Source organism: Phalaenopsis equestris, unplaced genomic scaffold, assembly GCF_001263595.1.
Source record: "Phalaenopsis equestris unplaced genomic scaffold, ASM126359v1 Scaffold000246, whole genome shotgun sequence".
Taxonomy (NCBI): Eukaryota; Viridiplantae; Streptophyta; class Magnoliopsida; order Asparagales; family Orchidaceae; genus Phalaenopsis; species Phalaenopsis equestris.
Genome location: NW_018164688.1, coordinates 410,015 through 426,145, shown reverse-complemented (window position 1 = coordinate 426,145; position 16,131 = coordinate 410,015). Strand labels below are relative to the sequence as shown.

Below are 16,131 nucleotides of genomic sequence, written 5' to 3'. Positions count from 1 at the left end.
GGTGTAAATGGGGTGTAAATGAACCGAACACGAACGAACAGTGCTCATGTTCGTGTTCGATTCGTTTGAAATATAGTTTGTTTGAAATAGGCTCGTGTTCGAAATTGTTCGTAAAATGTTTGTTCGTGTTCAGTTCGATTTGTTCAAAATTAGGTCGAATCGTTCAAATCGTTCGAATATGTTTGAAATGTTCAAAATGTTCGAATTGTTTGAAACATTCGAAAATTTTTAAATTTTTTATATTTTTTGAATAGTTAAATAGACCAAAAATTAAATATTAATTCTCACACCACATCAAAAATGCCACCAATTTAACTTTTAAAAATTGAAATAACAATAAATAAAAAACTTCAATAAAAATATCTCTTAATCATTAGTCAAACAAATAATATCTTACATAAAAAGATAATGTTCAAATTGTAAATTCAGTTCAATTCTCATAGCTCTGTGAATAGAGCTCAATTCTCATAGCTCTGTGAATTTGAAATCAAATTTCAAATTGTAAATTAAGTCTGCATTCACTTCCCTCAATCTCCTATACACATGTTTACTAATTAGTAATTACTACAACTATAATAAATTCTACTCCACATTGGGATCGAAGGCTCAAATGGCATCCTCAAAATTAATTCATGGAGCTCAAACATGAATCCATGTTTGCCCAAAAGCTCTATCTGTAAGAAAATGAACAAATCGACTTCAGCTTCCGGCAAATGTAAATGTATAATACATATACAAGTATGTTACGGCCTTACGGGTAAAGAGAAGCCTCTTTTATAATTTCTTTCCAAAACCTCATCAAGCCTGCAATTGAAGTGTCCAACTCGACAAGTATCTAAAACAAATAAATATTTCAATTAAGAGACAACAGAAACAAATCCAAACCATCAAATAAAACTAACATTAATACTTCCCTGTCAAACTGCAATATACATAAGTTATTTTCTGCACCACAATTAAAGGCATTAATATTGCACCCAAATAGATTATCAAAGCAATCAAATGAACCTTAGCAGTTAACAGAACTATAAGTTTAGCTATGAATGTCATTTTCCTTTGAACTGTTAGCAAAATTGACATGAGGACTTATCTTTATTGCACCACAATACATATACAAGTATGTTAGACCTTACGGGTAAAGAGAAGCATCTTTTATAATTTCTTTTCAAAACCTCATCAAGCCTGCAATTGAAGTTTCCAGCTCGGCAAGTATCTAAAGCAAATAAATGTTTCAGTTAAGAGACAACAGAAACAAATACAAACCACAAATAAAACCAACATTAATACTTTCCTGCCCAACTGCAATATGCATAAGCTATTTCCTGCACCATAATTAAAAGCATTAATATTGCACCCAAATAGATTATCAAAGCAGTTATTCTATGAAATAAAAAATAAGCAATAGATAAGTAGATAACCTAGCCATGCTTGTGGCATGTTTGTCTATTCTACCACATCCTTAACATTTTAGAAATAATTAACTAGTAAACTAACATTCTAGCAAGCCAACATGCCAAGATGCAGGTTAAACTGCCACCATTGCAGGTTAAACTGTCACCATTGCACAAGCATGGCTACCATTGCACATTGCACATTACCACATCTTTTTCAGGTTATAACATGTTAGCATGTTTTTCAATTTAAACTGCCACCATTGCACATTACCACATCCTCAAGCAAGTCAACAAGCATTCATGCTTTATTAGCACACCAAATGCAGGTTAAACTGCAAGACCACAAAAACTCTACAGAACTACAAATATTGCTGATGCAAAGGCAACTTTATGGTTAAATTTCTAATGACAACTTTACGGTTAAACTACAAGACCAGCTAGCTAAAAACCAATATAGCTCTCTAATGCAGAAGTGGCTGAGAAAACTTGCTTAAGCTTGAATTGAATCTGTAAAAGCAAAAATCCATAGAACTACGAATATTGTTGATGCAAAGTTCTGCAAACACCCTACAAATACATAAGAACTGCAATACCACAAAAACTACAAAATCAGACTTCCGAAAAAGCATATTTCTACAAGTGAGGCAGATCCGTGAGCACAGAAAGGAAGTAGAATCAGATTTTTACATGGAAATCTAAAGTCTGAGCATTGTCAAACAATGCTCTACAGAACAAGAAAGTAATGCAGAAATTGAGCTATTCCCAAATACAATTTGAAGCAGGACAATGCTCAACCTGAAAAGCATGAATTCTCAAAGGTATTCCAGAAATTGAACTATTCTCAAAGGCAACTTTACGGTAATGCAGAAATTGAACTATTCCCAAAGGTAACGCAGAAATTAATTCTTTAAAGGTAAAGACAAATTTACGGTAATGCAGAAATTGAGCTAAACAAAATATAACAAAACAGTAGTTTGAAAAGAGCATTAGCAGAGCATTAACAGCAAATCTTGGAGATAAATCTCCCTGAAAAACAAATCTAATTCATCATCCCGCATTCTTATGCACTTACATATATACCACAAAATTCTTTATGTACCACTGAATTCTTTAAGTTGCAGGGGATTTTTTCAGATATTTCACCGACTCTCTGATATTTTGGATGATTTCATGAACCTCCTTTAACCCATCTTGGACCATTATATTGATAATATGTGTGCAGCATCTAACATGAAAAAAAACCATGGAAGTGCAACTTTCCGTGTGATTGAAAGTTCGATTTTAATGAACTAGCAGCCATGTCATTATTACTCGCATTATCTAAAGTAATTGTAGATATTTTATCCAGAAGATTCCACTCCAACAAGCACTCACAAATAGCATCACAAATTTAAGTGTCAGTATTTGGAGGTTATAACTCAATAAAGTTGATAATAATCTTCTTTAACTTCTATGTTTCATCAATATAACGAGCAGTCAAACACATATATCCGATAGTCTGATTGGAGGTCCAACAGTCTGTAGTTAATGACACCCTACGAACATTTTTAAGGCGATATTTAATCTTTTCTTTCTCACACTCATAAAATTTCATGCAATCATTTTTTATTGTATTTCTTGAAACACTTTGAAAGTTAGGATTCAACATTTTTGTTCAACCATCATGAATGGATACTCATGTACAATTATCATTTTCGCAATCGCCTCCCTTATGATTTGTTGATCATAATTCTTAGGATCATAGAAAATAGGAATCTCTGAATCACCCTGAACTTCTGAAGGCAAGAAGTTCAGTAAATTTTGTCTCTTGTCTGAAAAGTCAACTTGTTGTTGACTCTTTGTTTTTATCTTAGCACATTCCTTAACATGCCTAAGAAGTTGAGAGGTTGTACCTGACTTGGGTTTAAGTATTTTCACCCCACAGCAAACACATTGAACATATGATACTTCGACCCCCTTAGAGTTTGATTTAACATCTATAAAATCCTCTCACACAGTTGATTTTCTCTTCCTGTCTTTCGTAACTTGTATTTCAGTACTAATGCTCCCAACAGTCAATTCAATAAATTGAGAACTATCAATTTCTTCTTGTGTTGCAAGTGTCAATTGTTCGTCATTTGATACAGACTGAGAATGGTCAACATTTGACATTGTAAATATCTATACAAAAAAATATAATATCAAATGATGTGCAGGCAAAAAAAATTTTGCAGGATAATAAAACATAAGTGTATGTCTTCCAAATGAACCTTGTAGCATTTCATACACTATCATTTGACTTCTAATGAGATCCCAAATAAAAACTGCAATTTAAAATGCTAAATAAAATCTCTATCATCAACTTTAGGGAAAACTGTCATAGAATTACATGCTTAACATGAAAAAAATAGTATCATGGATCCATATGAATTATGCATAATATGAAAACAGAAGTACCATGAATTGCTTCATCCCCCTATCAGCCAATAGAAATTTTGGAGAATAAAAAAAATAAACTTTTATATGAACTGCATCATAAAGCATTGCAATTATTGTCACCAACTTGTAAAGAAAAAATCTCATTTGAAACCACAACATTATAAAACATTACAATCATTGCATGCCAATCTTTTTCATAAACCAATGTCTTTTTTCATAATTCAACAAAAGTCACAATTTCAAATCTACCAGCTCGTATAAAAAAAATCCCATTTGAAGCCAAAATAGAAGAAAGTGTTTCAGCAAGTGTTTCAGCAACAAAAAAACAAAAAACTTTACAACCATAACCACCATCCCTACTCATACGCCACATCGACCATTCCAATACAAATACTCCCAAACCAATTAGCTCAACTAGACAACTTCCTCACCATAGCTCCGCCCTTCCTGCATATTGCTATGAATAATATAACTATATATGTTTGCTTTTATTTGTTTGCCTATATATGTTTGCTTTCATATGTAACATCATAAAACCTCTGCACCGTAAAGTTCATTCACTGTAAAGTTCATTCAATCAAAACATAACTCATACTCAGAGGCACCCTCAAATCCATCTATTGCCTTTAGCTTTTTTTGCTGCAATAAAATGATAAATCTCAATTTAAAATTTGCACAATATAAACCACTCCAAGTTCCTTCAATGTAAAACAACATAGCAAGTCTAATATGAACAATTGAAACGTCATGTGGTTAACACAAGTTATCTTATGAAGAAGTCTCTAACAGAAGAAAGAACAATAAGGCTTCTCTAAATTTTTTCATAGCCAATGCAAATTCGGGCCACTATGTTTGAAAGTAATGCTTCTATGCTCATAAGATAGATAAGATATCGCTCATAAACAATGTTATATCCTACAATGACAAGTTGTAGTTAAGATTGGATGCACTTAATAAAGAAAAAGGAAAAAAATAATGCATATACTCAAGCGGTGTCATGATGCATGCTCATTCGTTGTACTAACTTCCGCATCATTTAGAAGTAAAAGCCATTTGTGGGAACATTGTTATAATAACAAAGCATTTGTAATGTTTTGTTTTGTATTAATAAAAATACAACAAAATAACTTTCATGGAAGTCTCTTCATATGTGGAGAAGCACAATAAGTTCTAGAAACAGATAAACACACCATAAAAACACCCTAAAATTTACATGGTCTTTCTTATGGATTACCCTAACAGCTGATAACTTAACAATCAAAGTTCATCATGATACCGAAATGTATCAAACTATCTTTCAAACAAATTTACATGGCCCATTCTTGCCCCTTCATTCAATCACAATCACATACCAATGAAAAACATAATGCCAAAATAATTAACATCAGTCATGTATCTGAATTTCACTCCCGATTTCACTCCCAAGATCCTGAATTTCACTCCCAAGATCCCAAATAGATGTATCTGGATTTCACTCCCAAGATCCTAAATAGAGCTCAGTGCTCACAAAAAAAAAAGTAGATCTACAGTCACTATGGATCAGGTCTCATCCATAAAAAATTCACATCAAAAGACAATATGTGAGATTTCACTCCCAAAAACTTCAAAACCTAGGTTTCACTTAAAAAAATTAAATAAACCTAAACAAATTTCTGAAAATTTAAGCTAAGAGGCAAACCTGAAGATAAATATGAAATATTACAGAAAAAATTCTCGAAGAAGACGACTCGGTAGCCTTACAAACAACCAAGCAAGAATATCGAGCAACCGAACACCGAAGCAAAAATACCCGAGAGTGATCGATCCAACGCCGACTCGCTGAGGAAAAATACACTTTATCAAAGAAAAATAGAAGTAGATATTAGAGAATGAATACAAAAAATCAACCCTAAGCTCTCACCGAGATAAATATTTTCACGATTTTGAGACAAGAAGACGGAGGGTTCTCGCAAGTCGCAATCACCGAGAGGAAGCTTTTTACGAACTTGAGAGAAGAAGGAGCGACTCGAGAGGTTAGGGTTAGGGCTTCCGCCTGGGTAAGGGTAATAACTAATAAGTCTTTTTATTTGTTCGATTGTTTGTATATATTAATATATATAAATAATATATATAATATATTATATTAATTATATACATTATATATTTATATTATATAAATATATAATATCTATATCACTAGTATAATATATAAATATATTATTATTAATAATTTATTGTACATTATAATTCATAAGATTTAATTTTTAAAATATGTCAACTTTTTTTAGTATATAATTATTTCTAAAGTATGATAAATTTTTTTATATATATTTATATTAATTTTTTTTTATTTTGAAAAATAACGATTCGAACACGAACCAACGCATCACTATTCGTTTTTGGTTTGTTTAACAAACCAAACGAAAAAAATTATCCGTGTTCGTCTCGTTTGCTTATCGAACGAATCGAACACGAACACTTTGATGAATCGAACACAAACTGTTCGCGAACAACGAGCTTTTTTGACAGCCCTAGCCTTCACCTATAATGCTAATAAAGGAAAACAAAAAACTCAAGTATAATGCTAGTGAAGAGAAGCAACAAGCTGATGCTCAACTGAAATTCTAGCTATATCCACTCATAGTGATGGCGAATATCTTAAGCCAACAATAGGTGGTGGCTTTTAAAGAAAGAATAGTAACAACAAGAAAATAACAACAACAACAACAACAACTACAACAATAGGAAGCCTTTATCCTCCTCAGCAGGGCCGTCTATATGAACCCTTTTCTCCATTGTGTCCAATTGAGTGTCATGTTTTTATTTAAATATAATAAATTGATATTATTTTTTATACAACATGCCCAAGTCTTTTTAAATATAACTCTACCTTTCTTAACATAAGTAAAATTTAAAACATCTACTCTCCTAACAAAGTCATCAGATGATCAGCGTTTAACATGACCAAACCATCTAAGGCGACACTTTCTAGCCTTGCTATCACTAGAGCTATTCTAAACCTTTCAAGAATGTATTCATTTCACATTTCACATTTTGTCTCTAAGCATACTAAGCATAAAGTCACTCATCCACCTAAGCATTCTTATCTCAACATAACTTTATTTAATTTTATATTAACCTTTTACAGGCCAACATTCTGCATCATAAAACTTTGCAGGTCACGCCACCATCTTATAAAATTTTAAAGCGGTAACTTTTTTATCACACTAAGCCCAATGCATTCCTCTACTTCAAAAATCCAATTTGAAATCTACTATAACATCCCCAACTATAACCATCAATTTGAACAATATACATGAGATATCTAAAATGTTCACGCCTTTAATGATTTAATCACTAATTGTTACAACTCTGTCATTAGATCTACTACTACTAAGACTATATCTATGCATTCAGTTTTAAATATAATCAAACAAAAGTTTTTAGATTCTAAAGTTAACCCCCACAAATCAAGTTTTTCCTGAACTCTCTCTAGTCTTTTCCAGAAGAAGGATATTATCATCAAAAAACATACACCAAGGTATATCCACTTGTAAATGTCCAATACGAACATTTATAACTAAAGCATAAAGATATGGGCATAAAGACCATCCCTATTATAATCCAACTGAAATATGAAAATACTTGATCAATCTTTCTTTCGTTCGAACACAAGTAACTGTTTAAGTATACATATCTTTAAAAACTTGAATATAAGCAATACCAACACCTTTCATTTATAGAACTCCCCAATATACTTCTCTTGGAACTTTATTATAAGTTTTTCCTAAATTTACAAAAATCATATGCAGATCCTCCTTACTCTCTCTATACTTCTCCATTAAATCTTTCAATAAATGTAAAACTTCCATAGTAGATTTGCCCGACATGAATCCAAATTGATTTTGAGAAATTTTATCATAATGTCATAACTTCTGTTCAATTATTCTCTCACACAACTTTAATGTATGACATTAATTTAATTCATCTATAACTCTCACACTCTTGTGTGTCTCTTTTATTTTAAAAAAAATAACTAATAAACTTTTTCTCCATTCATTAGACATTTTTTTAGTTTTTAAAATAATATTAATAAGCTTAGTGAGCAAAAAAGTTCTAAGATCATCCAAACATTTTCACTCTCATATTGAAATACTATCAGATCCTACTACTTTTTCACACTTCATTCACTTGAAAGCCTCACCAGCTTTTGCACTAATGTGATGATGAAAATAATAAAAAAAATCTTATTATTTATGATAAAAAGAAAATTAAAATCGATCGTATTTTCACAAAATTTATTGAAAAGATTATCAAAACATTTCTCCCACCAATGTTGAATATCATTATCTAAAAAGGTAATTTTTTATAATTATCTTAAATACATTTTACCTGAACTAAATCTTTATTTTTTTATCCCCTTGCTTAGCTAGTTTATACTTTATACATATATCTTTCACTATTTTTAATATATATTCTACAATAAATCTCATTAAAAATAAACTTCTAAATATCCTAAATTATTTTCTTAAACTATATACAAACCACCTTATATATTTCAAACTTTTTCAAACTTGATATTTAAATCAATTTTTATAACAAAACTTCTTTTTTTTTTATCTTTTGCATAGTATTATCCACCACAAACTATTTTATTCATAAGAACTTTTCTTTTTTATTTCCCCAAAATACATCTTTTGCAACTTAATAATACTTGTTACTTTATCTCACATAATATCAACTTTTTTATGAACATTTCAACTCTTAAAATCTTAAAAATTTACACAAAAATAATTTTATTTATGTCTTTTAAGTGCCCAATCAAATTCTATGATAATATTTCATTATATTTTTCATCTTCTAACTCTTCATGTTAAAATTCAAAACTAATAATTGATATTGGATATTTAATTTTTTTCTTAGAATGACCTTACAATATTTATAATCTCGACGATATATTTTTCTCATAAAAAAATAATGAATTTGCGTTTCATTAAATCATTTATTTTTTAAATAAAATATTAGCAACAATAAAATCATAAGCTAAACCTAAATCCAATGTGTCGTTATTTTCTTTATTAGCCACTCTAAAATCATAGTCACCATGAATATTTTTAAAATTTTCTAGCACTCGACTAAGTTGTCGCTTTAAATCCTTTCCAATAAAAATTATTTCTTTGAGAAGTATCAATTGGAAATAAAACTTCTCTATTCGGTGAATGTATCAACTTGATTCTATGAAATCATATAAGCATACAGCCAAATAACTTGGAAATAAAAATTCGAGAAAACCTACTCTCAACTCAAGTTTCAAATCTACACGACTTTAATCCTTCAAGCACTAGACTAATTCAACCTAATTAACTCAAAGTTCAGCCTACTAACTCAGCTTAGCCATTCTTTCCAAATTGATAAGAGAAAAAACAAGTTTAAATATTTGATCTTATACCTAGTAACCTCAAAAATTTGCACAAAGGTCATTAAGATCTATAGAGAATCACAATGAGCCAGGTCATTAAGAAAAAACAAGTTTAAATATTTGATCTTATACCTAGTAACCTCAAAAATTTGCACAAAGGTTATTAAGATCTATAGAGAATCACACTGAGCCATTCTCCAATTCTAAGAAACATGTAAAGTACACAAACAAGAAAAACAATAATATAGGCAGAAAAAAAAGTTAAACCTAAATCATAAGCTAAACCTAAATCCAATGTGTCGTTATTTTCTTCATTGGCCACTCTAAAATCATAGCCACCATGAATACTTTTAAAATTTTCTAGCACTCGACTAACATGTCGCCTTAAATCCTTTCCAATAAAAATTCTTTCTTTGAGAAGTATCATATGTAGTAATTCTTCTGGGTTATTCTAAAATTTGTCTTTGGAATATACATCCAAACCTACTTGTGGAGCACTAGTGCTTATAACATTAAGAATCTTAGTATCCATAATAATCTTTGAAGATCTATCTCAAATTCTATTAATTTTTACAACATTATTTTTCAAACTCTTATCAATACTTACGCCTACATTATTTCTAGTACGACTTCTACAAGAATAAAAAAAATTAAAACCTAAGTTATTAATCTCCTTAGCTTTTTCTCCGATTCATTTTGTTTCATGAATATCTAAAATATTTATCTTCAATGAATTATAATATCAACCAATTTTATTAATTTATTTGTGAGAGAACCTATATTCTATATTCCTATCATAACATTAATTCATGTATAAATTTTTTGTCCGCATCTATCCATAATATAAGAACACTTGCTTATTTAACATTAAACCCGGATGTCGGCGTGACGACACTTGCACATTTTTTACTATATTCAGACAATACAACGCGTGTCTTCCAAGAGACGCCCTAGCATTGACACAATGATTTGAATGAATTATGTTATAGTTTTAAAACAATTTTTAAGATGTCTGTTGACTACCTAACGCAACCCTCTACTTTTTGCATCCGGACTTAAGACCAACTTAAGTGTTACCAAAATAATTGTCAAATTATCTCAAAGATAACGTGACAAAATTATTTTGGTAGACACTTGTGCCAGTCCCTGATCGTCGAAGTCAAAAAAGCTCAGAGAGATTGATTAGATGAATTTCTATAATCATTGTTTGTATCATCAAGCAATTAGTCATTCTATTGAAGATTGTCGCATCTTCGATGATTGGCATGAGAAGAAGTAAAGAGATGAAAAATTTATGCTATGTAACAGTGTTAATAGTAAACTTGATCTCCTAAGAGTATATAGTTTCCTCTCCCAAACCTTCCAAGCCAATATAATTTCAGTAGCAAAGCCAGCCTGAAGTGAAAATTGAGAGATAATTGTTTTGAAGAAAATAACAAAACATATTAAAGTCTCTCTAAGGCTTTTCGAGCATTCATCAAAATCTCTGATTGAGCGCCTGCTCATTAAAAGCGAGCGAACATCTGATGCTTTCATCCGGAAGTTGTAATCACGCAAGCAAGCGAACATCTGAATGCTTTCATCCAGAAGTTGTAATCACGCAAATTGCAACTTAGTCTCATTCTTCTCAATACAAGAGGCAGCCTATTCCATTCTTGTCGGAGGAACCTAAGGAGTCAGTTAAGCAAACGAATAAAAAAAAAATCAGTACACAAAAAGTCATCAAAATTTGGAGAACTACTATCATCCTAAAAGGTAATACATTAGGCTTATTTTTTCCATGAATAAGCTCAACGTAAATGCAGCATGAGAAGATGACAAGGAATTGTCCTTAGTTGAAACCTATCAGGCCATTTCTACCATCTCATTTATTTCCTCACGTATCCTCTCTAAAGCCCATGGCAGGGGGCAAGCAGTAAAAGTGTAAACCACAAATCTAATAGGAACTGATTCATAATGCATCCAATGAACATATGCATTAAATTTCCTCAAGATGAAGAAAACCTTGAAGTTACACAACCAAAGTCTAGTCTCAAGGTGCTACCTACAAATAGATGACACCTAACAAGAGAATTTCTGCAGGTATTTGAAGAATAAAACACGCCTTTGTTGTCTTCGTGGAGTAGAAAACCTATGGTCACAATTAGGGAAAATATTTGCGTACATAAGACGTACGCAGCGCTACGCACGTCTAGGGGTTATTCAGAGGTACAGGGGGGTTATATCGGGGTTATACCCCGTTGTAACCCCCCTGTAACCTCTTTGTAAACTACCTGTAACCTGCAAATGAGTTCCGCGCTTCTGTAATTTCATGGGTACAAATAAGTTACACAGAGGTTACAAGGGAGTTACACGGAGGTTACAGGGGGGTAGAACCCGGATATAACCCCCCTGTACTCCCTGAATAGCCCCTGACGTACGCAGCGCTACGTACGTCTTATGTACGCAAATATTTTCCCACAATTAGAGGAGCAACTGAGCCAAGCAGACTCGAGGGCTGGCTCAGTCTCGCCTCCATAAGTAGCTTGCGAGCAGAGATAGATGAGTTAATAAAGTCGAGCTCAAATCAGTCCCAACTAAACTCATTTTAAAAAAAATGTTCATATAAAATACACTCAAACTATATGAAAATTAAAGAACTTACTTGTAAATTAAAGAGGCAAAAACGTTTGAACAAGAATAAATATGATAAAAAGGTATACTCCAAGACTTGTTTGGTACACTTGCTGCCTAACTAATTTTAAAACTCATTCAGCCTTAGAGTTAATCTTAAACAAAATTTAACCTGTCCAAACACCAACTTCTCTATTCGGCGGATGAACCAACTTGATTCTATGAAATCATATAAGCATACAGTCAAACAACTTGGAAATAAAAAATTCAAGAAAATCTACTCTCAACTCAAGTTTCAAGTCTGCATGACTCCAATCCTTCAAGCCCTAGACTGATTCAACCTAATTAACTCAAAGTTCAGCCTACCAACTCAGTTTAACCATTCTTTCCAAATTGATAAGAAAAAAAACAAGTTTAAATATTTGATCTTATACCTAATAACCTCAAAAATTTGTATAAAGGTCATTAAGATCTATAGAGAAATCATAGTAAGCCATTCTCCAACTCTAAAAAACATGTAAAGTACACAAACATGAAAAACAATAATATAGGCAGATAAAAAAGTTGTAGTGTCATGGTGAAAATAAAAGGAAGTACTCAAATTTCCTTGATAAGCGCTTTAAAGTGATGAAAATAAATGATATGCTTTGGAATCTCTGAGCCAGAATAGGGATATTTAAAAATAGGAAGATTTGCACGTATACCACTCAATTCCCATGCTTACATAATTAACAACTAATCATAATTTTTTACATACATACCACCTTACCTATGCATGAAAATGTGCATTTCACTTTTTAAAAGCGAAAACGGTGGTATTTTTTATGTGACATGAAGGATTTGGGCGGTATAACTGTATAAAAATAAATTTAGGTATTAGATATATAAATAGTTAAATACATAAGAATTAAGTGGTATGCATGTAAATCTTCCTTGAAAATAACAGATTGTTATAGCTCTCCTAGTGAACTGAGAAATCTATATAAAGAATAAAACAATGTGTGGTGGTTAAAAACCCATAAAATAGTTCTAAATTATATAATTACCTGTTATCATCCAGCTTAAATGATAAAAAACAGCAAACAATGGAAAAAATTCATTGCCCATTAGACATTGGTTTCAGTCTTTACCAACAAATATGGCTTCGTACTCACATGAGTTTGCAAGCACCAGGAACATGATATTTGAAGTGCATCCTGCTCAACCAATACCTCGCATGAGTATTCATATTGTCAACCTCCAAAGCCAGCTCAAAGTTATCCTTCGCAGTCTGTTAACAATCAAAAGTCTACATACTTTGCTTAAGTTCTTCAACAATTTTAAAAGCCATGGATTTTTTCCCCTTTTTGGGAGCTGATCCTTTAAATGTTTATTTTAGCAAACTATAAGATTTACATACATACCACTAAATTCCCATGCATTTATATATCTAACACCTAAACTCCAATTTTTACATATATGCCGCCTGATTTATGCAAGAAAAAATGTATTCCACTTTTTAAAAGTTAAGATATTTTTATGTGATAAAAAAAGATTTGGGGGGTAAAAATGCAATAAGTTAAGTTTAAATGCTCGATATGTAAACACATAGGAATTGAATGGTATGTATGTAAATGCCCCAACTATAATTCAATTAGGTACTAGGATCAAGCTTTCATAAAACATGTACTACATAGGGTGAAACCTGTTTAAAAAACATGATCATTTGCTAAATAAGATTCAAAGCACGAGTTTCATCAAAAATTAAAATCGCAAGAAGAAATATACTAGATAAAGGTGAGGTAAGGTTATAATCGCAACAACTAAACCAAAAATTTTTCCAGAAGTTTTCAATTGGAGGCAGTTCATTGATGAGATGACAAGGGTTTGATTTGACAAAAGAAAAACAAGATGGGGCATTTTATTTCATTTCTTTACCAAATAGAACTTCTTGAATGTGAGGCACCTTATGTGAGGCACATATAGGGTTGTGAATATGGCTCGAAGAACATTAAGTGCTCGAAAATTGATTCAAATATTGACTCGGATCAAGATCGAATCGAAATAAGTGAACAAAGCTACGAGCCAAAATTTTGAATCTAATCTTATTCAAGCTGATTTCGAGCCGAGTGTCAGGTCAAAATCTGATTTCTAACAGCCCTTGTGATGTTAGGGTTGTGAATTTAGTGAATTTACTTAAAGATCGTTAATCACTCATTGATTTGAGGATCAATGAGTCAACATTTTGGATTAATTTTTTTCTGCCTGATTTTGAGCCGACAGCAGCTCTGCAGACATCAAAATGATGATCCATGATATAATAACCAAATTCAGAAGGAGTTAAGCTTAAAAATGCCATTGTTTAATCTTCTTCTCACTTAAATAAATCAGAGACACCAAAAACGGGCAATAATCTAAATAAAACCAATACTCAAACCACCTAAAAGCAGAAGGCGAAATCTGATAAATAATAAGAAAAATCACAAAATCCTCTCTGCAATTCCACCATTTGTCATTAACTCAATTAGCATCCCAAAAAAATAAATAAATAAAATAAAAAAACATTCTCACCCTGAGTAGAGGTATAAGACGGGGATCGTTGAGGTCGGCGTAGTCGATCACTCTGTCGACTTCTTGGAGGGCACTCCAACCCTTAGCTACGAATCCCATCGCCTTCTTGTTCCTCTCGTGCATCCATCGCTGCCTCCAAGAAAAGCAACAAAACGTTTTTGCTTACTCCGAAGGGGAAAATAATAAAAAAATTGAAATAGTTTTCTGATATATTTCATCAAATCTAACGAAGAAGATACGGCAAAGAGATCAGTCGCGGAATAGAGCTACCTGGTGACGGAGAGTGCAGAGTGGTCCCTGCCTTCCGGCCGCCCTCGAGATGAAGAACCGAAGCATACCTCTCTCCCTCCCCTCTCTCCCCGTCTTCACCTGCTCGTGAGAATTTTACATGCATGCCACTTACAAAGCGAACAAATTTGCGTACGATACGTCCTGTAACAAAATCGGAAGAAGAAGCCAAGTATTATAAAAAGAAATTTTGCTGCTACGTAAAGCACTTGTAAACTTCTTAGTGATGTAACCATTTTTTTAAATCTCGAGGTCATCCTGTATTAACGCTCTTGTAACGGCGTTGTACCTATACTATACCTTCCACGGTAATCTCCTATGTAACGCGTTTGTAATTTCATTGTAACCCGATTGTAACATTGCCGCTATACGCACGTGTAACCTGAATGAAACTTCCCTGTAACGTCGTCGCAGTGGAACCGTGATTATAATTCTTTTGTAACCTCTTAATTACGAATTGTAACATTTGTATAACCTCCAAAAATAGTGTTTTATAACCTTGTTAAAAGTTTGAAAACATACAGTAACTTTTCATTTTCGAAAAACAGGCATTCACGCGTGTTAGGGTTTTCCTTCGTCGTCTTCCTTTGAAGGTTAGGGCACTGTAGTTTGGATTGCTTTTGTAATGAACACAAAAATAGAAGAGGACATCACCGAGACTACGAATACAGATTTAGAAGAGGCCACTGTCGCGGACTTAGGAGAGGCTGAGAAGCCTGAATGCGAGGAGGCACCACAAATGGTTAAGGACGGTCGTAAGGAGAAGAAGGATATTGAATCTAGGTATTTTTTAGGTTTTGATTTCAAATCCCTGAAGCTTGGTTATTTTGTTATGTCTTATTTTTAAATTTCACCCTTTTTATCATCATTTGTATTTTAATTGGATCTTAAACTATTATGATGCATTATTATAGTTTTTTTAGCGCAAAATCAACGAACTGTAGGTGTCATCCGTCTGCAGTACGAGAAGTCATTGATAAGGTTTCGATCATCAGCGGATGAGGAAACATGGAATAAATTGGAAACCATTGGTTTAGCTCAGTTTTTTGAATTCCCTCCGCACCCTCAAGATCACATTCTGACAATGCACATAATAAATTGTTGGAATATTGATCAAATGACATTCAACTTCGGAGGGTAAGAGCTCATATTTTATGCAGACAAAGTTGCACTCCTGATATGCATGTCAAATAGAGGGTTACCTGCATACTGAAGTAATACCCCGCCAGCTAATACTGATGCGAGACAAATAAAAACCGCACTTTTGAACTATACACCAGGGGAGTCCTCGAATAACCTTTTGAAATTATTAATAAAAGTTTTAATGTCAAATTTTCTTTTTTCTTCAAGTAACTTCAGAATGTCAAAAGTGTTGTCCTCTATTTATGAGAATGTAGAATCTTTTACAACATATAATTGGCCAGCAACAGTATGTAATTTTATGACCGAACAACTTAATATTTGTGTCAC

At 32.4% G+C, this 16,131-nt stretch overlaps 1 protein-coding gene across 5 annotated transcripts in view; it reads right to left on the bottom strand.

Moving 5' to 3' along the window:
* The window catches only part of LOC110024100, a 31,128-nt gene extending 16,311 nt beyond the window's left edge, over positions 1 to 14,817 (bottom strand). For 4 of the 5 annotated variants that reach the window (XR_002293970.1, XR_002293971.1, XM_020723856.1 and 1 more), the window contains exons 1-3: positions 14,644 to 14,817; positions 14,374 to 14,502; positions 12,978 to 13,093 (exon numbers count right to left, since the gene is read on the bottom strand). Coding sequence is in view for 3 of the 5 variants with exons in the window: in XM_020723856.1 (XP_020579515.1) it covers positions 12,978 to 13,093; positions 14,374 to 14,502; positions 14,644 to 14,709 (311 nt within the window). In the remaining 2 variants the exon portion in view is untranslated. Of the gene's footprint in view, positions 1 to 12,977; positions 13,112 to 14,373; positions 14,503 to 14,643 lie in introns of those variants that run through there. The other variant, XM_020723859.1, reaches the window with a different exon arrangement.
* Positions 14,818 to 16,131: the final 1,314 nt, after the last annotated feature.